A 25193-nucleotide genomic window follows, 5' to 3' on the forward strand; every position below is an offset into this window, starting at 1 on the left:
TGTAATAAACGCTAATTGAGATGTAAAAGAGGTCATATTCCTCCGCGTGCATAGGAGAAAAAGAAATATGACATCGGCTCACCTCTTAATCTGTCAGTAAACCTCCGGATTCTAAATTTCAGAACACATATTGTTGAAGCAGTCTCTGAACATACGTTATCTAACCACCTGAAAAAGTCTGTTGAGCCTCATCTGATTCCAAACTGTAATTGACCCTCCATCGTATTTTATCTGTCACGCCTCGGCGCCTTACGAGCAGCCTGGCTGAGCTGCCTTCCCTCGTTCTCACGGCACCAACCGTTGCCCTACTCCCAACAGTACAATTTCTGCATTGTACAGGCGACACAAGCGGCTATCAGCAACATTACTTCTAAAGCAACATATTCTGCTTTCGTACTAACTTCGTAATGCGTTCCGAAACTATTGCATTGTTTTCTCAAACTTACAGACACAAATTCTGATATTTTCGTCTTGAAATTAGTTTGCAATACATCGATAGACAAAGTACTTGATTGGCTCACAGAGGTCTAGTTCATAGGATGAGCAATTTGTGAATCACCAATCCCTTCGGTCAGTGCTCAGTCTGTCAAATGCTCCTCACTTACGCCAATAACCGTCCTGTGATGTTCCAGTCGTAGTTGCGAACGGCGTACCGGCTTAGCCACAACCGGAGAACTTGGTCTTCAATTTGATCGTCCGATATTACAACTAACCGAGGCGAACATCTCACTAGAAGGGACTGTAGAACAACCGTTGAATGTTCGACGTTAGTATTCGGAGACAAGATTTGACTACCGCAAAATTCTGCAGACTAACAGTACATTAATCATCTTCCTGTGAGAAATGGGAAACAAATTTCTGTTCATAAGATCCACATCAGAAATGTGCAATTTTTGACCTCTGCTAGCGCAGAACTGAACTCCGTGAGTACCAACGGCCGTTGGATTCAGTCGGATTGCCACATCCCAGTTTGGGATTCTATTGAAAATGATTTAAATGCAATTAATCTTTACTGACCACATTTTTTCACGTGTTTACTGATAGATCTCGACAGAAAAACACTTCAGCAGCATAGTTTGCATCCTTGGCTCTCAAGATGCATTACAAATGGTTTTAAATTGTTCTACTTTTTTTTATACCGAAGCGGTAACGATTATCTCACAAAGTTTATCGTCATTCGGGATTCCAGAACCTACCTACGGTGACATTATAACATTACTATAATCGAAAACTTGAAATGGGACACTGAAATGAACATAAAAATTCTCGAAATTTTATGAATACACACTAAAGAACAATAGAAGATATATAGATGTATCCATACTGTGATTGTTGCTCACGTAGATTTGTTTCACAATCACCAAGGAAGGAAGGAAGATTAGTGTTTAACGTCTCATCGACACAATGACCAGGTGAACCAGTTGGCTTAAGAAGCTAGTGTCCGTGACCCTGTAATGAAAGTCACTCCAATTGCTACAGGACAATAAATGTCGCTACACTGCAACTCGCATTCACTTTTATGAGTGACTTTCATAAACACTGCAGACAATATTTCAGGAGATAGGACGTACATCAAGACGATAGACTATAAAGTAATTCCAATCAGTTGACAAAAATAATAATTCTTTTTCACTACTGCCCTCATATTTGGTCATAAATAGCATGACAGGATACCATTTTAAATGAATGAACTCTACTACGAAACTGCTCGAAACAAATTTATAAGTTTTAAGAAAGGCTAATTTGATTGAAAAGGAACTTCGAAGGTAGCATTAGCTAAGCCAGGGGAAAACGCAGGAACACACTTTTCATCCTTTTCTTTAAACTTGAGCGAAGAATACAACGCGCGTAGATGTGCGAATAAGATAATAAATTTGGTAATACTAGTGACTGGAACTGCTTTTGCATGTACTCATCTCACAGCGGAGTGTGAGATACAAAGTTATTATGAACCGTAACAGCACCAATATCTTATAAGTTTCTATGGTCTCGTTAGCGAAACTTCCAGTGAAAGGAAGCCAGACACTGAAAGCGCATTAGATAAATCTACTAATGTACTCCACACGTAAGTTAAATCAGAAACGCCTTTTGCTCACGGCATATATTTTCTAAGTTCTTGCACAGACATAGCTAACAAACGAGTACTAACAAACGAGTATCGTGTCCACGAGAACTTAGTGCAGCTGCATGCACATCGTTCTAAACATTAAGGCCGCATCTTTCACTTGGTTGCATACACGGCAGTACGACTTGAACTGGTTTCTGTTATACCATAACCTGCGCTCTCGCGTCTACGCCATAATTCTTCATTTATAGAGCAAAATAGTGTCACACTTCAGGAATGACTGTTGTCACTTATGTTTTACTTACATCCATAGTTTCAATAAGCACTATTTTTTTCGTTTCTGTATATGCCAACCAAACTTCTTTTTCAATTTCCGTTTCTATTTCAGCCTCATAAATAACATAGCGTAAGTAGCATAAGAGGATTTTATAAGTGTGTGTGTCTGTGTCTGTGTCGTATGTAAATTTGTACTTGTGTGAGTAGAACTTTACCAATGTTTAGTTTTGCGTCATATTTTACGTACGCTCGACACCGAGGAAAAGCATTATGTCCATCGCGATATGTATTCGCAAGAAAATGAATTAGAGGTATTCCAGTTTCCAGTTATTTGATTGGTTTGCTGTAGCCCACCACGACTTCCAATCTTATGCTAATCTCTTTGTTTCATAGTAGCACTTACAGGAAATGCCCTCGGTTATTTGTTGGTCATGTTCCTGCTTCTCTTACAGTTTTTGCTCTCTACGGCTGATGACGTTTTAACACGCGTCCAGTCATCCCGTTCCTTCCTCGAGTCAAAGTTTACCACAAACTTCTTTCTTCGCCAATTAGTGGAGGACCTCATCATTTGATATGCATTAGGTCCCTCTACCGTTCACCCATGGCAGACGATAACGAACATTCGGTGCCTCTGTTTCATCTTATGTAAACATATCCCGCAGGATGAATGATGATATATTGTCATCTGATTTCCGACGCACTTACACTCTGACGTCAGCGTGTATCTAACTGTGTCGCTGCGCTTGTCTCTTGTGCTTAGAGCATCCCGAGGCGGTGTCCTGCACTCAAGATAAAGTCTGTGCTGTTGGACCTGCGATGAGCAAAGCACTTGTAGAAGCAGTGGTTTGTGTAAGGCATAATACCGTCGTTAGACGATCGTTACTAAAGGCAGAAAGACTTGGTCAGTATTTCAACTTGGTGTAATGAATGACATCTCTCTTTAAATGTGTAAGCATGCGAGATAATGTTTATAAGAAAATAAAACAATGTGGTGGTATTCGATTACAAGCTAAGTGGTGAGTCTAAGGCGAACATCACAATGTGTTGATAACTATGGGTACTAATAAGATACATGAAATGGGACGATAAGGTATAACAATATTGTGGAAGTCATAAGGAAGACTTAAATTTGTTCGAAGAGTTCTTAGGAAAGTGCATTGCATCCGTAAAGGAAATCGCATGCAGGATGTAGTTCCCTAATTCTACTGTTTTGTACCAGGGTATGGAGTCTAACAACGAAAACGGAACGGTGCTAGATTAGTGACAGGTCGTTGTAGTCCATACGAAAGTGTAACAGAAGTGCTCGGGGAACTAAAATGCCGATAATTTGAAGAATGGCGAAATAGTTGTGGTGAAAGTGTGTAACTTAAATTTAAAAACTGGGCGCCCACCACTATATATCTCGCCTGAGAGATTTTGTGCGTACACAGTCATTTTTCTAAATTAGCTGTATATGCGAATGGAATAAGACAGAAAATCGCTAATATTCGTACGGCATGCCGTTTACGATATATCTATAGCGGTTTTCAGAATATACACCACGTGACCAAAAGTTTCCGGACACTCGTTAGTGGACTTAAATATCCGGTATGTCCTTTATGGCGGCTTGAACTCTGTCGCGGGCAATTTTAAGAGTTGTCCGAATGTTGGGGAACGGCGTCTCGTTTTTTCTCAAGAAGCGAAACCAGATAGGGTAGTGATGGACGCAAGGGTTTTGAGAGAAGTCGACGTTCTAACTCATGCCAGAGTATCTCCATTGCGTTCAGGTCGGACTCCGACCATATCAGGCCGTTTGAGGAATGTTATTGTCCACTAACCGTTACCTCACAAATACTATTTTATGACACGAAACATTGTCATGCTGACATAGTCACCGTCTCCGAGCCGTTCCTCTACTGTGTGTAATACACAATTCTGTAAAATTTGTTCACATCCTCCCGCCTTTGGCGTTTTTGTGAGCACAATGAGGGGAGTACACCCTTACGACAAAAAGCATTCCCCGTACCGTAACATTATCCCCTCTGTGCTTCACTGTTGGCACTGCACTTGATGGCAGGTAACGTTCCACAGTCATCGCCAAACCCAAACCCTTCCACCGGATTGCCACCGGGTATAGAGTGGTTCATCACTCAAAGTCGTTCCTGTTGCATCGCTGTTTGCACCATCTCAAGCGTCAGAGACGCATGCAGATGTCTCTGAGTGGCCACATACTGTATGTTGTTGACAAGTTACAGGTGTAATGAGATTGTAGACCTAATATTATATATCAGTGTGGTCTAATAAGAATGGTCTTGCACACTTAATGTTTTGCCTTAAAGGTATGTGCCATTGTTTTATTGGTTTCTGTCTCTTGTACGAAAGATTACTGTGACGTGGACGCTGTTGCTTCGTCTTACGTTACGGACAAACACTACACATTCTCGATCTTAAGATGGTTGTATAACTCTATTTAACAAATTTAAACTTTTATTCTGCATCTGGTTTGTAAATGGATGGATTTATCTAATTTTGTGTTGCTGAATACACTGGTAATACCAGTTTTACTCTATGATGCCACTATTCCTAACACACAACAGAATAAAAAATGGTAATAGCGAAAATTGACACAATTAAGTCAAACAAAAATACACATTCAAAACGTTTGAAATCAATACTATTTTGTATGTATGTATGGGCATGATGCCTATAAAAGGTCCAAATTAGTTCAGAAGATATTTCAACCTTTAATCGTCTTTGGTTTTTGAAAAATGCGCCGACGGAGCTCTTCTTTTGTTTGCCGTTTCATCACTCTCCCTAAAACGACCCCAGCAGTAGTCACCCATCATCTTAGGGTTCCAATGGCCTTGGTAACGGTGTTCCATGGTAAGAATGTCTTGGTGATTGCGATCACCATGCTCATCGCTTACGGCTCCCAAATTTTCCGGGAAGAAATCAAGGTGAGAATGTAAAAAGTGAATTTTAAGCGACATTCTATACCCCATGTTCTTATAGTTATTCAACAGATCATTCACAATGGTAACATAGTTTTTGTCTTTTCTGCTATCCAAAAAGCCCTTCACAATTGCTTTAAAAGAAGACCAAGCAGCTAATTGGATATCTGTGAATTTGGTATCAAAGGTTGGATCTTTCAGCAATTTTCTTATTTGTGCTCCAACAAATATACCCTCTTTCAGCTTTGCCGCACTTTAAGTGGGAAACTTTTCTTTTAAGTGATTGAAGGCCTCACCTTCTTTATCCAGAGCTTTTACAAAGTGCTTGATAAGGCCAAACTTGATATGAAGGGGAGGCAAAATGATTTTAACGGGCATGGGGTATTGTTCACATTTACGTTTCCAGAAACATATGACTTCCTTATAGGCCATTCCCTGACAGTGTAGTGGTTCTTGGTGTCACGGCTGTACCAAAGGCACAAAAAGCAGCAGTACTTCGTGAATCCAGCCTGTAAACCTGTAAGGTGTGCAACAACTTTTAAATCACAGCAAAGTTGCCATTCATGATCCTTATATTTGATTGCCTCTAGCAGCAAAGCAATGGTTACATACGTTTCTTTCATGTCTACTGCGTAAGCCAAAGGCACTGATGGAAACGCATTGCCGTTATGCAGTAGTACTGCTTTCAAGCTGGTTTTACTGGGGGCAATAAATAGTCGCCACTTCTGTGGATTACACCTAGCTGCATCATCAGACCATTGACATCTCTACATACGCACATTGAATTCTACATACCGAAATATCGAGAGAAGGAAGCACCTCTTGATCTGAAACAGAAAATTTTTGTCACTGGAGTAGAAGGTTCCGCTGTTGCAATCTCGACCCCAAGAGTTCAGCTTGCTGTTTCGAAAGTTTTAGATCGCGATCCAAATCATTCAATTCCACTTGATTACAGAGCTGTGGCGAAGTGTCATGATACTGAGGGCAATACTCTTCTATGTGTTCAGTACTTTCTGAGTCACTTGACATGGTGTCTGGTTCCATGACTTTCAAGTTACAGACAGGAACAGGCAACCCCTCATCTGGGGCACAGGCAAATGCACTGAAGCTACATTTGGATACTTTATTTTATGTCTAGTTTTGCTTGAATGTCACGAAATTTTGCAAGACAGAAGTAACAGTCTGAAAAATGGTGATTAAGCGCCGGCCGTGGTGGCCAAGCGGTTAAAGGCGCTACAGTCTGGAACCGCGCGGCCGCTACGGTCGCAGGTTCGAATCCTGCCTCGGGCATGGATGTGTGTGATGTCCTTAGGTTAGTTAGGTTTAATTAGTTCTAAGTTCTAGGCGACTCATGACCGCAGAAGTTGAGTCGCATAGTGCTCAGAGCCATGGTGATTAAGCTCACACCACACCATCGGAACAGCGAATGACATGGCTTGGCGTTTTCCTTTCAACCACTCGGTTAAGGTTGTAGTACAGGTTACTCAGGCAATATGAGGTGCAAAATTTTTATCTTGATCACCAACAGGACAATCAAAATACAATTTATATGCCTTCTTAATCAAATCAGTGATTGGTTTTCTTTGGGCTTTTGGAGTGAATTTCCCACACACATAACAAAAGTTGTCGGGGTGGTTTACACAGCAACGAAATTTACTAGTTGCAATTTTTCTTAGTGTACGTTTTAAACACAATGATTTTGCACTATCTTTCGTAAGAAACACTCACTGAGGATCTCTTTCACACCACTGGATTACCACACCAACCATTTACTGACGATTTGTAGATCACCTAGCTCTCCTCTGCTAATCAAAAACAATTAAACATCAAGACAGAAGAACAGCAAAAAGAGAAATGCTGAATACGAAAAATAAAAAACCTTTAAAAAGTCAAAAATGGTACGTGATAAAAACATTTTGAAAGATATATTCGGATTCTGCACACCAATATACATGCTAGTTGATGTATCACATCCCAGATGCAAAACTGCTGTTGACTAGATACATTTTATATCACCACACTATTGTAGGGGTTGACGATTTGAATCCCGAACTAAGTAAAAGTCCTTGTTTGTGGGTTTTCGTTACACTTTGTGACCCAACTTACATCTCCTTTCTTGGGTTACAGAGTACGCCAAAAACCAACACATATGAACCGTCCCTCCAACCGAAATTCAAATGACGACATACATTTCAGAAACAGGATGGTGTAAAGTCGACTCGACTGATGTCAGAGCCCCGTCGTGATATAAAATCTACTAGGTTTATGACATGTTCCTCAAAAAGGAGCTCCACAGAATACTGTGCAGTCCACACAGTATCAACAGTGGTTACCAAAGGACCACAACAAACAATGAGTAGACCTATGCGATGTACGACATATTATGGACACGTAAGTCAGAAAAAGTGCGGTAAGCATACTCACCGTTATAAGAAAGCTAGCATTACTTTGTTGAAATATGGCACGTAAAGTTGTCTGAACAAAAGACAGTATCTCAATTTTTCAAACTTCCTTGGAATTAGTGTTTTGTTCTGTGTGGCCTGAATTAGTAGAAATCAAGATTCACGTTGTATATCTCATGCTCCCACAAATATTTACAGTCTGTCTTTGTTCACTATGCTGCTCAATAATATAAACAGGTTGATTTTCGTCATGATTATAGCGTGTGTACTGCCATTAATGAAGGAAAAGTTTGCTACGGTATGAAGTGTTTGTGCTTTATGTGCAGTGGAAGTCGACTCAACGGCAAGGGTGCCCGAAGTAGAGCAGAAAACAGGCGGAGTCGAATTGTTGGCGCATTCAGGTCCATTCCCACTGTACTGAGCTTCCGCCAAACCAACAGCAAGGACAAAGTTATACTGACCGTTACGGTCATGTGAATATATTCGCTGCTGCTGGTCTAGACCATCTGTGTACTACCATCTCCCATACATTGGTTTCTCATGCAAACACGTCACTTTCGTAACAAAACAGCTACATCTAAATCTACAGCACACAAATCACCTTACTATGTGTGGTGTAGAGTTCCATCGTCCCTATTTCCCTGTTCAAGTCGCGAATGGTGTGTGGGATGAATGACTGTCGGTAAATGTCGGTATGAAATTCGTCGCTGAACTCTCCTGCTTACAAAACGAGGCCGTGATGAGTCGCGCTGCTCTTCGTTGGACCTTCCCTATCTCTTCTACTAAGTCAACCAAGTAAGGGTTATTAATCCAGTCTGGTATAGAATCTAGACTAACAATACTCAAGAATCGGTCGAACGACAGACTAATAATACTCAAGAATCGGTAGAATGAGTGTTTTGTAAGACATTTCTTTTGCGAATGAATTACGTTTCCTTAAGATTCCTCTAATGAAACTCAGACTTGCAATCTGATTTTCCTGTGCTATTTTGACATGGCTATTTCACCTTCTGTATTTCCTTACTGTTACTCCTAGGGTTTTTAGGCTCCTACTATTTCCAGTGCTTCATTTAAATAGTACAGTCAAACAATAATCAGTCTCTTGTGTCTGTATGCTAGGGCAGCAACTGAAACAGTTAGACCAAGGAATTGAAGGACGTCAAAAAGTAGGTTTAACTTAGGAAAATGAAGATGGGCGGCACATCATGCATCTATACTAGGGTTTTCCACGATGTGTTCCACGGAACACTGGTGTTCCGCGGGAAGTGAATCAGTGCCCCGCAAAAAAACTATTAATAACATGGCGTTTTCTTTTTCGACATTTTGACGATACTAATTTTTTAAAATGTTATTAAAATTTCTTTCTTAGTAATTACGTTATACCTGAAGTAACCAGCAAATAAAACAATTTTTCTCATTTATTTAAGTATTATTAACCTTCAAAATAAACGAGGTGTTCCGTCAAATCACCTGGATACTCGAAGTGTTCCGTCAGAGGAAACGTTTGGGAACCACAGATCCAAATGAATGGATAGTAAACAGCCCAAAGATGATATTGACTGAATTCCTAGAGATAATAAAAAGTCCGAGTATATCTAATAGACGATATATGGGATAGCATTATAAAACATTCAGCAGCAGCAAGGATTGGTACTACTGACCGCAGTGCATGCAAAAATGTGGAAGAGGCCTTTTATCCGACAGAGGACGTCGGATGGCTGCCGCTGCCGTTGCTACTTCTCGTCCTAATTGGTGATGAAGCTAGTCAATACGAATGTTTCTCTATTTCAGTGTTGTCATTACCTTGGTAAATTAAGTCGCTAATTTCCTTTTACTAATGATCAATTAGTAAATCCCTTGTAAGATATTTCGTTTACGTGGGAAATTGACGTGGAGAGAGATAGAAGAGTGGTAGCGTAAGGTCTCTTCGGTTATGTCATATCTTGTAGTTTTTTTAGCATACTACAGATGAGTTTTTCTTGAGTATTATTTTTACGTGTCTTTAAGGTAGTCGCGATAGTAAGACAGCAAATCTAATTTCTGTTTACACGATCCGGCTGCAGTAATTGCACTCAATTGCTGTTTGTCTGAGAGTCTATCCGAAATTTCCATTTAGGCCAGAGTTTCTATAACGGTCATATTATGTTTTCTCTACTTGGATACACATACATCGATTACAGCTTCATAGTGTCTGTCGTTAAGTACTGTGAGCAAAACGACACGTACTACAGAGAAAAGATTAAAATATTGACAATTAAATACGAATTAACGCGACAAGCGCAACAAGTCTCATTTGAAGCTGATTTTTTTCCATTAATGACAACCACGATTACATGCTCGGAAACATGTGAAAATACAACAGTGGTCTAGTAGCCAACAGCCCTAATACATTACTGGCCATTAAAATTGCTACACCACGAATACGATGTGCTAAAGGCGCGAAATTTAACCGACAGGAAGAAGATGCTTTCATATGCAAATGATTAGCTTTTCAGAGCATTCACACAAGGTTGACGCGTGGCGAAACCTACAACGTGCTGACATGAGGAAAGTTTCCAACCGATTTCTCATACACAAACAGCAGTTGACCGGCGTTGCCTGGTGAAACGTTGTTGTGATGCCTCGTTTAAGGAGGAGAAATGCGTACCATCACGTTTCCGACTTTCATAAAGGTCTGATTGTAGCCTATCACGGTTGCGGTTTATCGTATCGCGACATTGCTGTTCGGGTTGGTCGAGATCCAATGACTGTTAGCAGAATACGCAATCGCTGGGTTCAGGAGGATAATACGGAACGCCGAGCTGGATCGCAACGGCCTCGTATCACTAGCAGTCGACATAATAGGCATCTTATCCGCATGGTTGTAACGGATCGTGCAGCCACATCTCGATCCCTGGAACAGATGGGGACGTTTGCAAGACAACAACCATCTTCACGAACAGTTAGACGACGTTTGCAGTAGCATGGACTATCAGCTCGGAGACCATGGCTGTGGTTACCGTTGACGCTGCATCACAGACAGGAGCGCCTGCGATGGTGTACTCAACGACGAACCTGGGTGCACGAATGGCAACACGTCATTTTTTCGGATGAATCCAGGTTCTGTTTACAGCATCATGATGATCGCATCCGTGTTTGGAGACATCGCGGTGAATGCACATTGGAAGCGTGTATTCGTCATCGCCATACTGGCGTATCACCCGGCATGATGGCACGGGGTGTCATTGGTTACACTTCTCGGTCACCTCTTGTTCGCATTGACGGAACTTTGAACAGTGAACGTTACATTTCAGATGTGTTACGACCGTGGCTCTACCCTTCATTCGATACCTGCGAAACCCTACATTTCAGCAGGATAATGCACGACCGCATGTTGCAGGTCCTGTACGGGCCTTTCTGGATACAGAAAATGTTCGACTGCTGCCCTGGCCAGCACATTCTCCAGATCTCTCACCAATTGAAAATGTCTGGTCAATGGTGGCCGAGCAACTGGCTCGTCACAATACGCCAGTCACTACTCTTGATGAACTGTGCTACCGTGTTGAAGCTGCACGGGCAGCTGTACCTGTACATGTCATCCAAGCTCTGTTTGACTCAATACCCAGGCGTAACAAGGCCTTTATTACGGCCAGAGGCAGTTGTTATGGGTACTGATTTCTCAGGATCTATGCACCCAAATTGCGTGAAAATGTAATCACATGTCAGTTCTAGTATAATATATTCGTCCGATGAATACCCATTTATCATCTGCATTTCTTCTTAGTGTAGCAATTTTAAAGGCCAGTAGAGTATTTATATATAGCTGATTCTAGTCTTGAACTTTAAACAGTTGTCCAGATATCAGCGTATTTACTGTAATAAACATTTGTCTTCGATTCCACTCAAGAGGTATTGGTTAACCGTCTTCTAACTATCCTGTTGCGGCCCGCCATGAATTCCTCAAATGGTTCAAATGGTTCTGAGCACTATGGGACTTAATATCTGAGGTCATCAGTCCCCTAGAACTTAGAACTACTTAAACCTAACTAACCTAAGGACATCACACACATCCATGCCCGATGCAGGATTCGAACCTGCGACCGTAGCGGTCATGCGGTTCCAGATCGAAGCGCCTAGAACCGTTTCACTACGCCGGCCAGTATGAGTTCCTCCCTTGTGATAACCTTTTCATCGCAAAATAGCACTTCCACTCTACGTTCTCAGTTATTTGTTGAATATATTCCAGTCTCTGTATTCCCCTACAGTTTTCACCTATTACAGCTCTCTCCAATACTCTGACGCTTTAACGTATGTCTTCTGATCCTGTTCCTCCTACCTGTCTCTGTTTTTCGTACGTTCCTCCCTTCGACGATTCCGTTAAGAACCTCCTCTTTCCGTATGTTATCATTCCTATAATTTTCAACATCCTCCTGTAGAACCACATCTCAAAAACTTCTATTCTCTTCTTTCCGGATTTCCCATACTCCATACACTACCGTCAGCCAAACGTACATCCTCAGAAATGTCTTTCTCAGATTAAGCCCTATGTTTGATATTAGCAGATTTCCTCTGGGAAGGAAAGCCCTGTTTCCTGCGCTAATCTGCTCTTTATGTCCTCCTTTCGTCGTCCGATTTCACTGTTGGTTCTCAAACTGTATCAAACAGCAATAGTAACCAAAGAAGAAAACAAAGCTAGGCTCCTTTTAGATTGAACTTCCGGCCTCGATTACAAAATAAATTTATTGCTATTCATTACATGTTTCGGCTGATGCAATCTTTTGAAGGAAGTCTTTGCTCACAAACATACAGAGCTGAGATTCAAATGAGAGACCACGCATAACTTAATAATAATATAGGCTTACATAATGACTGCAGACTACTATAAGGAGTTTTTTCCTTCTGTAACAGTTTATTTTAATGAAATTTACACTTCTGATTATTGCTCTTATTTCTCAAGCGAGTGACTGCTATTCTGTTATTATTATGTACTTTGGCTTGCGGAGTATGTATATAGATGTAGATGTACTTTTGCTTCATTGAATGATCAGTAATTGAGGATATTAGATGTACTCTGTCCTTAAAAGATAAGTTAGATTTTTGTTTTACTTCTCAGTTCCATTATATTACCATATCTCTAAAGGATTATAACAGCTTACAAGTTATTGAGAACAGACAGTTCGACTGATCAAACAGAATCTGATTTCATAGGTTAAGTATTGCTAGTTTAATATGTAAATAAGGTTGCGTGCGGGACACCAACTCGGAATTAAGAACTGGTCTCTTGTTCTGTGTCATAAACACTAGCGAACAAGTGGGTAGAGTATGGGGAATTTCTGAGTGATATTATAAACAGTAGCTGAGTCCAATGCAAAAGGATTGCCTGCCGAAACTCAAAACTCGTTCACGTTTCTGTTACGATCTCTTTGTCAGGCAATGAATGCTAAAACCAGCATAATGAAGGTATCTGTTTACGTAAGAAATAGTTTGTCGTGGCTTCGATCAACCTGAAGATTTTGTTCCCACATCTCAAATACCAAGGAAGTCAGACAAACGTCAGGTACATATACATATATTCTTTTATCACTCACATTACATTCATATTTCCTCATCTCACGGATCACTGTATTACCTTTTATTTTCTTCTTTTAGAATAGTTGAAAATGTCTGCGATGGTAAAGAAAATGGTTCCGTTTTTGCTATCAAAACATTTGTTTCTGGCAGTCACGTTTCCATTTGTTTAATTCAGGCTGCACACGGAGTACTTCGGTAATTATTATGATTGTCAAGTTATTGTTTTTACTTTCCATTGCATTTGAAAATTTAAATGATATGCTTGATATCTTCGAGATCGTACAGCATTTTGGTAATTTCACGGAAAAGCAAACACGCGGGACAGTGAATTGTGTGAGTGATGATACGCATACGCTAGTTTCTACAAACGTAGCACGGAAAACTCCGTAATTAAAATTTGCAGTACTTAAAACGATACTATGCGGAAAAGCCGACAGATCTGGCTGATTTTTTTTAAAGGAAACAGAATGAGTTTAAACTTTTAATGTTCTGTTGACGACGTCACTGGAGACGGAATACAAACTTAAATGGCGGAAGGAAATATCCCAACTGTTATCTTATGCGTTTTACGGAAACGACGGAAAACTTAAATCAGGATATCCGGTCGGAGATATAATCCGGCGCCCTGCCGAGTACGAAGGAAGTTTGGTAATCATTGCGCCCCCTCGCTTGATGTCATTTTTTAGACTCAGAAGGAATTTCACTAAAGTAGCTAATGAATTACAATCTTCTTGCATTTTTCATGACAATGTTTCCACGTAATGTCAATTTTTGAGCTAATATACATGCATAGAGCCGCTAAAGCTTTACTTTTTTACCTTTTCTAAAAAATTTAGTGATTGCAACGGAATGCTACTCATAAGGCTTCCAGTGGCATCTGACGTTTTCCTGTTCCTGTACTTATAACCTTTGCTGTTTTCTGACGTTCCTTGGGCTGAATGATTGCGAAGATGCTACGTGGCCATTTAATTTTAAATTTACAGTTTAGCAATAACTTTTCCTCTACATGTTGACTGTCGATGTTCTGTAATCAGATACCAATACGACTGTCTTTTTGGTTGCAGGAGTTGCTGGAGCGAGTATTCAAACTGTTCGATCTGGACAGAGATGGAGTCCTTCGGCAGGACGACTGGATAGAATTTCTGAAAGAGCGATTGACGTGAGTACCAGTATTTGTTTACAAATACACGATAACTGCACGTCTGTCCTGCATACCGTAATAAAACCAAGTGGAAACTGCGTGAATCTCTCGGTTTCGCGCTGAAAATGTTCAATTCTTGCAACTTGGTGTTGCTGTATTATTGTCTAGGAGCTCACCTTTTCCATTCGAAGAAACTAAAGAAATAGTCATTTTTGGCTGAGGGACACAGAGGGTTCTTCGCTCACCTAACTGGAAAAGGTTCCATCCTTAGCCCACACTGGCACGTTTCCCTCGTGATATATCTCTTAAGTCTATGTTTCAGTGAACATTAACGTAATGAGTGCGTGTGATGTTGAGATGAAAGTACAAGGTGGAACACAATACTGGCATACAGACTACTTTTCTCGCAGAGCGTTGGAGGGCCGCCGAAATTAACGACCTAATCCGTTCGAACGGGTTACCAACTATAGCGTCACATGCCAATACTGCATGAGACACTACGGGAAAGTTTGGAATTCAGCCTAGGATACGAGGGTGCAATATGATTATTAAGAAGCATATGCCAACACCACGTCTCCTCTGGGTTGGCGAAATCACAATAACTGTCTTTTGCAACTGGATTTCGTGCTAGATATTTCCGGGTCGAGATTCTCCGTACTGAGATGTTTCAGTAACCACGACCATAAACATATGCCGAAAAAACGGAATAACATATTAAAACATTTAAATCAGGTAAAAGCATCTAATGTTATTGATCTTAATGGGGAATAATCAATTTAGTACGTTCGTCAGTGTTTAAGGACACAGTAAAAGTTTCAGGACATGTTCGTCAGACAGAAAAAGTATGTTGTATGGTGTTCGGTCCTAAAAAACTTTATTACAATGTTAGAAATGATTTGATACACATGTTCATTGTATGTCAGTAACAGAAAACATAGAGGAACGGGAAGTACCGGCTTACGACAAGAAAGTCATTCTTATGTGAAATGTCAAAATGCCCTATGTTGACAATGTTACACGCATCAACCAGCAGCCGCGTTAAATCATGGATGCGTTGATGTATCGCTGCACTATTACGTATAGTTTCGATGACTTCCAAAATATGAAATCGAGGACACTGTTGCTGATAGTTGGATTTGATACACAGAAATTTATAAATATTCCCACTAATAGTCTAGAGGATTTATGTCCAGTTCTTCCTATACATCTGCCACGGAATCCAAGATGAACATTAGTAAACAGTGCTGTGTTCGCCAAATTCGTAGAGACTACTTAAACAGTTGATGCTTGCTATAAGTAATGTGATACCATGTATCGCATGTCAACATCACTTTCATGAAATGAACTACAAAACACTGGTGCCGAATCTAAATGAACTCAACCAGACGTAACCGAGACGCCATCGTGAACATAGCTTCATGTCGTAATATTGTATATTGTGTTCTTGTGTGTAACTGATAGGGCGTTTTGAACATTTCATGTAAGAAAGAAGTTCGTGCCGTAGCTGGTACCTTCTGTTCCTTTATGCTTACTATGAAAAATGCTGCGTGAGGAGGTGCAGAAAAATGGTTCTAATATGTAACTAAAGCGTTTCCGAACCAATGACTGTGTATTTCCTTCTTCTATACAGGTTCTGTCCCAAAAGCTGTAACAATAACTTTTTTTGAAGGAATTTATTGCTTTTTAATGTACAAAACCTTAAAAATATTGAAAGTACATTCCTTCCGAATCCGTGCATCTTTCTCACCCCTTAGCCCAGTCGCCATAGCCTTCTTGGAGTGCATCATCCGGACCTCCATCAGGCAGCGCACCGAAGCCTCTTACCCACTCCAACGACCTGTGTTTCAGGGCCGTACTAGAAAATCCATGTCTCGTTGCCTGTCACTACTCTGTTCCAAAAATTAAAGTAACTTTCGCGACGTTCACTTCTCGTATCACTTCACGGATTTACTCTTGTTCATCGGTCTCAATTTTTGGGACCGTGTTTGGGCACACCTCTCTCATCACTACTTCGCCTTCAAAATGAGATAAACATTCGATTTTGACATATTAAAATCCTCTGCTATCATTCTTAGGCTCAGGAGTAGACCCCTGTTCGAAACTTTTGGTACTTTCTCCACATTTTCCTACTTTTGGGGTCATAAAAGACGCATGAAGTGCTTGTTGTCGTCGACGTTTTCTCGGCGTTTCTGGGACATCTTGTGCTACTCGTAAATTCTTTTCTGGGACGTAGCTTCCTCTCCGAAGGCTTCCCGAATCAGGTCTACCGTCACAGAGTCCGATTTTTTTAAGTTTAATGCAAAATTTGATTGCATATCGTTGCTGATTAACAGCTGCATCCTGAATCTCGACGCGACACAAAAGCACGCTACTGACGAAACTCGATCCTTACCCTGTCACTACCCGAGACGACTGAGCCAAGTAGCATTCGTTCAAAAATGTGTGTGAAATCTTATGGGACTTTAACTGCTAAGCTCATCAGTCCCTAAGCTTACACACTACTTAACCTAAATTATCCTAAGGACAAACACACACACACCCATGCCCGAGGGAGGACTGGAACCTCCGCCGGGACCAGCCGCACAGTCCATGACTGCAGCGCCTGAGACCGCTCGGCTAATCCCTCGCGGCTAGCATTCGTTATCCTTGAAAAATTCGGTATGTGTTTTTTTATGCCAGTATTTAGTACCGAAATCTCAGTAGACTGTTTCGATGCAACATAATTACCTTGTGATAGTGAAAGGTTATGCGGTAGCGTTCTCATTCCCACGCCCGGGTTCCCGGGTTCGATTCCCAGCGGGGTCAGGGATTTTCTCTGCCTCGTGATGACTGGGTGTTGTGTGCTGTCCTTAGGTTAGTTAGGTTTAAGTAGTTCTAAGTTCTAGGGGATTGATGACCATAGATGTTAAGTCCCATAGTGCTCAGAGCCATTTGAAGCCAGTGAAAGGTTATGTTATCTGTACAGTTCGATCCTAGATTTTGTGTGTCTGGAGAGCTTGTATAACGTGAAAAGTTGACGCCGCTGTCGTTGGGAAAGGAAGTCGCTGTGGTGAATGGCAGGATTTGTCTTTCAACGTTCCTTGTGAACTCGAATCCGGTGTATTAACTACTTTGAAACTTGAATCGGCAACGCCAGCATTTGCAGCGCCGAGACTACTGTCATACAAAACTGTTGAAGAGAGATAACAATAATCTCCATCCAGTACTAAAACTCCAAACTCGCTTGGATAGCCATGTGTGTTAAAGTGCCGCTTTCGAGTCAGGGAGATGCCCTAGCACTGGATCGAATTCGTCCGTCGAATTAACGACCGGGATCGGTGAACTGGCCAGCCGATGTGGTTTTCAGACAGTGTCCGACATCCCACTATGTGAATACCAGGTAGTGAATACCAGCCTGATGCCCAAGTCCGGCCTCAGCTGCACGATTCAAAAAAGATTTAGAAAACCTTTGCTCGCTTTCATATGAATAACATTACACGCAGAAGAGGAAGGGCTTCTAACCACCCCTATGTTAATCACGCTAAATTCTTTAATAACCATGCCGGCCCTCCGATGATGCGGGACGAAGGCACAAGAAAAAGAAGTACTAGCACACCGAGATTATTATTAATAAAAAATAATTAGTTAGCTCAATACAATAAAAGTTATGAGGAATTCTCATCTTCCGAGAGAGGTGGTGGTGTGGTGGAGGTACTCGCTTTCGGGAGACATGAAGCTCAAATCCCCTTTCAGTATCCAGACTGAAGCTTTCCGTGATTTCCCTCGTGACCGCCGACCCCCCCCCCCCCCCTCCAAATGACGTCTTCAGCAGGACACTAAACCTTATTCTTCCTTCCTTTGCTCTTCAGTTTCTCACCACAAGAGTGAAATTTGGTAATAACTATTAACATGGATACGGATGGCCACATTGTGGCTTTTAGTCGATATTAGTGCAGCGGAAATAACACTGGACAGCAATAAAATAACACTAAAAAACGATTCTATACGAAAATGGTATAACTGGACATAGGGATGTAGATAAATCATTCTGTCAGATCCGTGTCTTAGGAATATCTAATCCCGCTGATATGCAAGTTGTCTACTAGTAGTCAAAGAGTTAGATGTATGTGTCTCATCCGCCACATCCCGTAAAGTGGCTTGTACAATGAAGATGTAAATGTGAAAGACCGTGGGTGCTAATCTATAAAATAGGTGGCAGTCTAAGGCGGCATTAGGAAAGAGAGTGGGGTAAGTGCGTACGATTCAGATCATGAACTTAACCACACGTCATTGCAATTGTGATTTCGCAAATGGCTCCTTCTGCGTATCCAGTTGTAGACATCCTTAGTGCTGACTTCATTGGACATCAGATCAAAGTGCATTAACCATGAAACAATTGAAGGAACACCACAGTCAGATCAATCATCGCAAAGATGTTTGTGCAGTGGTATGAAGGGATAATGTCCTCGACACATTTATTTGAGAAGACCGACAGGCTGGTAATGTGACATATACAGGGGCTATCTTCGAACGTATATTTGCCATTGAAGGCATCATGAACAAGATGGGCTACTTCTGTTAATTAATTACCTCTACTGCCCGTTAAACACCAATGGGGCGTTAAAGTTTCATTTTTCTCTATTTTCAGAGCCGATGATGTGTATAGCTGTGTCGACGAGTTGTGTTCATTCGTAATAATGCACATCTACATGATCAGAAAATGTTTAAACGCTTGCAGTGATGTTGCAGGGCACATTTACTGAAACATAAACGTTAAGAAAAAATTCGAAACGTTGCGCCGTTTCCGAGATATTTTGCACTGAAGTTAGCCATCAAGTTGTCGTGCCCGCAAATTCACGTTTAAGCTAACCAAACAAAGCACTCGTTGGGTAACATCGCCCCAGCCAGGTCGCTTGAATGTGAGAGCGCGACGCCGCGATTGGTTAATTTCAATCCTAAATACTTCAGAAACGGCGCAACGTACCGAATTTTTTTCTTAACATTTATGTCTGAGTAAAACCTGCCCTGCAACATCCCTATAAGCGTTTCAGACCTTTTTGATCACCCTGTGTATTCCGCCTGCATAGCTCAGTTGATGAGAGCATTACTGACAGAACACAAAGGTCCGCGTTCAGGTTCCGTTTGGCCACTGACAAGGAGAACACCCGATTTCCCAGAACCTTCGATCTGTGGAAGAGGAACAAAACTACGTGTCTCGGCTTATCCGTAGGTACTCGATCGTTTCTGAGGAAACACCCGTCATAGTTTTCGACGTAATTTAGAAGTCATTACCCTGCTATAACCTCACCGTAAACTAGTGGCATAGTGGCTAACGTCACGGTGTCTCAAGTTTGCGTCTCGTATTCGACTCCCGATTGTTACTTATATTTATTTTATTTTATTCTATTTTTTTCAGTTATATACCCATTCCCTTAGAAGATTACTACTCACGAATGTTTCTTAACAATTAGGGATGACTGTAAAATTACAGCTGCGTGTCAGAATAAGTGTCAAACATTTACTACTAAATAAATGTGTATATTATATTTTCACGGCTTACAATCTTTTTAAATTGTCATAATATTATATTTTATTCTGATATAAACTACTAATTCTTATATTTTATTCTTACGTTTATTCTTCAGGAAGATTTGAATGATACCGATCGTAGAAACATTCTACACATAGAAATTCCGGTAATCACGAGCTTCGTGTGAAGGCAGGTTTGCCGCAGCGACATTTCTTCGTATGAAGAAACGTCGATAACGTTGCTGAAGTTTTCACGTGTAATGTCAAGGAAAACTACGCATAATCGATCACTTTTCCGAAAACTGGCGCTTGCAATTAATGATGAATCAAGATACACTACAGGAATTTCAATGAAACAGTTTCATTCACCAGGCATATAATTAGCAGGCGAATAATGACAATGTATTTTCAGTACACTCTGTAAAGCATTCGTGTAATAATCTTCAACGATCATGAGAAGTGAACAAATTAAAAACAAAAATGAGAAACAAAAACAATTACCTGGTTTCGAACACAGGGCGCAAAAGTGTGAATCCGCAAAGTCAGCCATTGCACCACCGCTTCAGATGGATTATCATAAACTTTGAGCGTCGTTTTCTCTGAAAAAGGTCAAGCATCTGCTTACAACACAAGACACGCGTTGGCTTATTTTCAGCCCTGTTCCACTGAGCGAAGTTCCTGAGACATTGGGTTATGGCAGTCGCCCTGTTCTCTTCGCGAATGAACTAGTCATTCTGGAACCGTATACATTCTTCTACAATTAACTCGAATTTCACAGTCCGCCGTGAAAAAATATGGCATTAAATCTGGCCGTGTCAGCATCCGCTTCACTTGGCTGGTGAAGCTGTTGCGTATCGGGTAAGAATTCCAGACTCGCCGAGCTGCTCACTGCATCCCAAGACGTCGGCAGTCACGAATGCTGCACGTGCCGTCACGTTGTAGAGCACGAATTTCCTCCCCATTGTTTCGCCAAGTTTCTCTATTTATACGAACACAGACCGGCATACATTAACACAGGCAAGCGTTCCAGTCTAGCTATTTTGATGTCATGACAACGGCACGACAGAAAGTACGTTCAGATGTTTACATCACATGCTTTAACAGATCCGGTTAACAGATGCACCGGGAAGGAGAGCGTTCTAAGAGTAGTTTCCCAGTCTTGCTGAGTGAATATATTTCAGCAGTATACAGAAAGTGGTGTAATGTTTGTTCTGCAACCGAAGAAAGACTGCTGCGATCTTCCCATGAATCATGAGTCCTCTGGAGTTGAATGCATGGCGAATCTTTTCTATAATGTACTATATCGTCTGCTTACAAGTGACATTCATGCTCTTCTTTAAATAATTTTTATTCTGTAGAAAATTGTCACAATCTTAACCAGCAGCGTTTTCCCTGTCGATCTTCAATCATTAAGTAATGAGTCTGCTGTGCAGTTTTTTGCCGTTCTTCAAATGGTTCAAATGGCTCTGAGCACTATGGGACTCAACATCTGAGGTCATCAGTCCCCTAGAACTTAGGACTACTTAAACCTAACTAACCTAAGGACATCACTCACATCCATGCCCGAGGCAGGATTCGAACCTGCGAGCGTAGCGGTCTCGCGGTTCCAGACTGAAGCGCCTATAACCGCTCGGCCACACCGGCCGACTATGCCGTTCTCTGTCTTGTTTTGTGTTAATCCTTTTATCAGAAAATAACTTCTGCAGTGAACGCTCTCTTTTACTTCATTTAGATGCTCTTATATTTGTCAGCTAATACTATTTTTGCGCTTTATTTCGCTTTCTGTGCCAAGTAAACTGCACCTGAATTCCTCTTACATAAAGCTGTCCGTAATACTAATAAAAGTCTTCCATTGACAGTCCTCGCTTTTTGTCTTGTTTCTCCTGGCCTTTATTCCGTGTCTTCACAGGGTCGACATGTTGATCTGGATTTGGGAATATTAGTGGTACAGGTTGACCGGATGCCCTTCCTGTCACCGCCATTCGCCCCCTCCCCCCCCCCCCCGCCCCCTCCCTCGCTCCTCTATCGGTACGAAAACTGGGCACCGGGACTGTCTGCTTCCAGTTGTGTCCCACATGAAAGTGTTCGAACGTTTTTCTAAATGTTTACAAATCTTGTAACTAAGGTAGGACGTGGGTATCAGCCCGCGTTCACTTTGCCGCATGTGAGAAACTGCAACTTTTCTCGCTTGTTCTCTCTAATAACCCCTCCATTCAAAATATTTGCAGACTATTCGCTTCTTATCTTTCTACGCACTCGTTCCACTTTCAAACCAAGTTTTGTGCCAGAGGCACAGTTTGAGAAGCGTTATCTTTCAATGAATATCTTCGACGGTTGCTCAACTCTTTTTCTTTTCCTAAAGTCAACAAAACCTCTTCTGGTTTCTCCGTTGCTTTAGGCATCTTGTTCTGTATGCTCATAGATAAGTTAGGCAGCAGTATTCTTGGGCCGGCCGCGGTGGCCGTGCGGTTCTAGTCGCTGTAGTCCGGAACCGCGGGACTGCTACGGTCGCAGGTTCGAATCCTGCCTGGGGCATGGATGTGTGTGGTGTCCTTAGGTTAGTTAGGTTTAAGTAGTTCTACGTTCTAGGGGACTGATGACCTAAGATGTTAAGTCCCATAGTGCTCAGAGCCATTTGAACCATTTTTAGTATTCTTGGACTTTCCCTATATTAACGATTATCAAATCGTTGTCCTCGTTTCTCCATCTTTATATCTTTCTCATCCTTATTTAATCGTTAATCCAAATATAAGCTGTCCATTATATTTGTTCATCTTAATATTACTTTCGTCCAGAGTTGTGGTTTGAACCTACAGTCGTATCTTTGAATCAGATCTCATCTAGTTCATTTGTCCACTCTAGAAACAGAGTTAGAGCAGTCAGAATGCAGCGGTTATTTGATTTTGTGTGTTCTTTAAATTGCTATCCAAACCTAATATTTCAGTAATTTGATAGTTTCACACCTAGTCACATTCAAGCAGTTCTCATTCTTGCAGGACTTTATTTTCCTATCACTTACACATCTCTTGCTTACATTATGCTATTTTTTCAAGCAATTTCACGTAAGCTAAAAATAATTATATTGTCATAGTTGTCTTTTCTTCAGTCGCTGAGCATCACATCGATCTTGACTTCTGAAGAATCTGCATTATCACGTATGATCATGTTTATATAAATGCTGTGTACTAAAAACGAGGCTAGAGCAGTTCTGTATAAATGTAAATATGCATGAAAGTGCTTTGGCGATGTATTTTACTGCTGTTGTTGTATTTGATGTATGTAGTGACACTAACATTACCCATTGTCTTGTTCAGGTACTTTTTTTTCATTTTATCCATTACAAATGGATGGGGAAATACTACAACTGTAAATACAATGGTTTTGTTTATAAAATAACTTTTTCTGTGGCCAGTCACGAGTTTCTTTTATTTATTTCACGCAATACGCGTTTCGGGAAATGATTGCCATTTTCAAATTAGTTTTTTGTGTATTCTGGTATTTATTCGTGATCATTTTACGAGGTGTGAGGTGCTGAATCATGTTGTTGCCTTTACGCTTTATTCAGAAACTTAATCATATCAAACATCACTCACACAATTTACAGAGTACAGTAGACCCTGAAAATAGCAATATACAGTAATAAAAAGTCGCAATGATCTTTGTGATAGTTTGTTGTTTTCAACGTGTACACTACACTGTAGACGAAAAACGAACTTGAAAACGAGACTCATTTCCCGAAAAGCATCCTGCAATAAATAAATAAAAGTATAGCGTGACTGGCAGAAGCAAAATTTATTTTTTAAACAAAACTATTGTTCAGGTACAGTTTGTGAACGTGATGAACTTGCGTATCGATCGAGAGAATGAAATATTGTATCCTGTGTTATGTAGGTGGGCCTATGCTATTCACTAAAATATAAAACACAAAAATGGTCAAGCACACATAAGACGAGGAGGAAACGAAATGAAATTTCATCGGTTGGGAGGCTATGGGATGTTATTATGGTGATTAAAATATCGACTCAGTTTCACAAAGAACTTGTAGTATAACCCACCCGCCCCCTCGCCTGAGGTAAGCTGGCCCACAACATATGGATACGACCGAGCTGGTCTCACACGTTTTCTATCGGGGAGAGATCTGGGGATCTTACGGGATATGGGAATACCATAACATCACGCAAACAGTTCATAAAGACAGGCGCTATGAGTGGAATTGCATTGTCCCGTTGAAAAATGGCACCACGATACTTTCGCTTGAGAGGTAACACCGGAGGACGCACGATGTCCATAACGTGCCATTAGACTCCCCTCAAACACTGCCAGCCGTGATCTGAAGTCATAACCGACCGCTCGCCACACCATGACGCCAGGAGTAAGACCGCTGTCTCTCCCAGACATTGGATGAATGGAAGCCGTCCCTAAGTCGCCGTCAAACTCGCCGACGATGGTCATTCGGGATAGTGCAGAACAGCAATTCATAGCTGAACACTTTAGGACGCTATTAATAAACAGTCCATGCTAACCGGTCACTCTACCGAAGTATCCCTTTGTGTGCAACTTACGCATGGGATGGAATTTCCCTCGTGCGACTGCTGTTAGCAACCACTCAATGATGCTGGATGATATACACTCATGCTCATAAATTAAGGATAATTGCAGAATGTGGTGCCACACAACGTGAAACTACACAAAACTGGCGCTAACAGCATAGGCACATAGGGAACACACACGACACAGATCTGTAAGTCCACGGTATTGGTGATAAGTTGAGAAAACCGTCCCGAAACACATGTGCTACAAAACGCCACTGTTTCCTGCTCATGTACCCCGACATCAATATGGGATATGATCACCATGCACACGTATACAGGTCGCACAACGGGTTGGCATACTCTGGATCACGTGGTCGAGCAGCTGCTGGGGTATAGCCTCCCATTCTTGCACTAGTGCCTGTCGCAACTCCTGAAGCGTCGTAGGGGTTTGAAGACCACGATGGCACCGAAACAGAGGACGACCGAAGAAAGGCAGAAATACTGAATTCAGTGTTCCGAAACTGTTTCACTGCGGAAAATCGTAACACGGTCCCTGACTTCAGCCGTCGCACGGACGCCAAAATGGAAAATATTGAAATAAACGATATCGGAATTGAAAAACAACTGCTATCACTTAGTAGCGGAAAAGCATCCGGACCAGACGAGATACCCGTAAGATTCTACAGTGATTATGCTAAAGAACTTGCCCCCTTTCTATCAGCAATTTATCGTAGATCTCTGAAAGAACGTAAAGTACCTAGCGACTGGAAGAAAGCGCAGGTCGTTCCC

The 25193-nt window shown here is 41.3% G+C and overlaps 1 protein-coding gene across 1 annotated transcript in view; it reads left to right on the forward strand.

Moving 5' to 3' along the window:
• LOC126263357 (NADPH oxidase 5-like) overlaps positions 1-25193 on the forward strand; it is a 425625-nt gene that overhangs the window by 37096 nt on the left and 363336 nt on the right. The window contains exon 3 of the mRNA XM_049960447.1: positions 14288-14382. Within this exon, the coding sequence (XP_049816404.1) occupies positions 14288-14382 (95 nt within the window). The remainder of the gene's footprint in view (positions 1-14287; positions 14383-25193) is intronic.

This window comes from Schistocerca nitens, chromosome 6, assembly GCF_023898315.1.
Source record: "Schistocerca nitens isolate TAMUIC-IGC-003100 chromosome 6, iqSchNite1.1, whole genome shotgun sequence".
Taxonomy (NCBI): Eukaryota; Metazoa; Arthropoda; class Insecta; order Orthoptera; family Acrididae; genus Schistocerca; species Schistocerca nitens.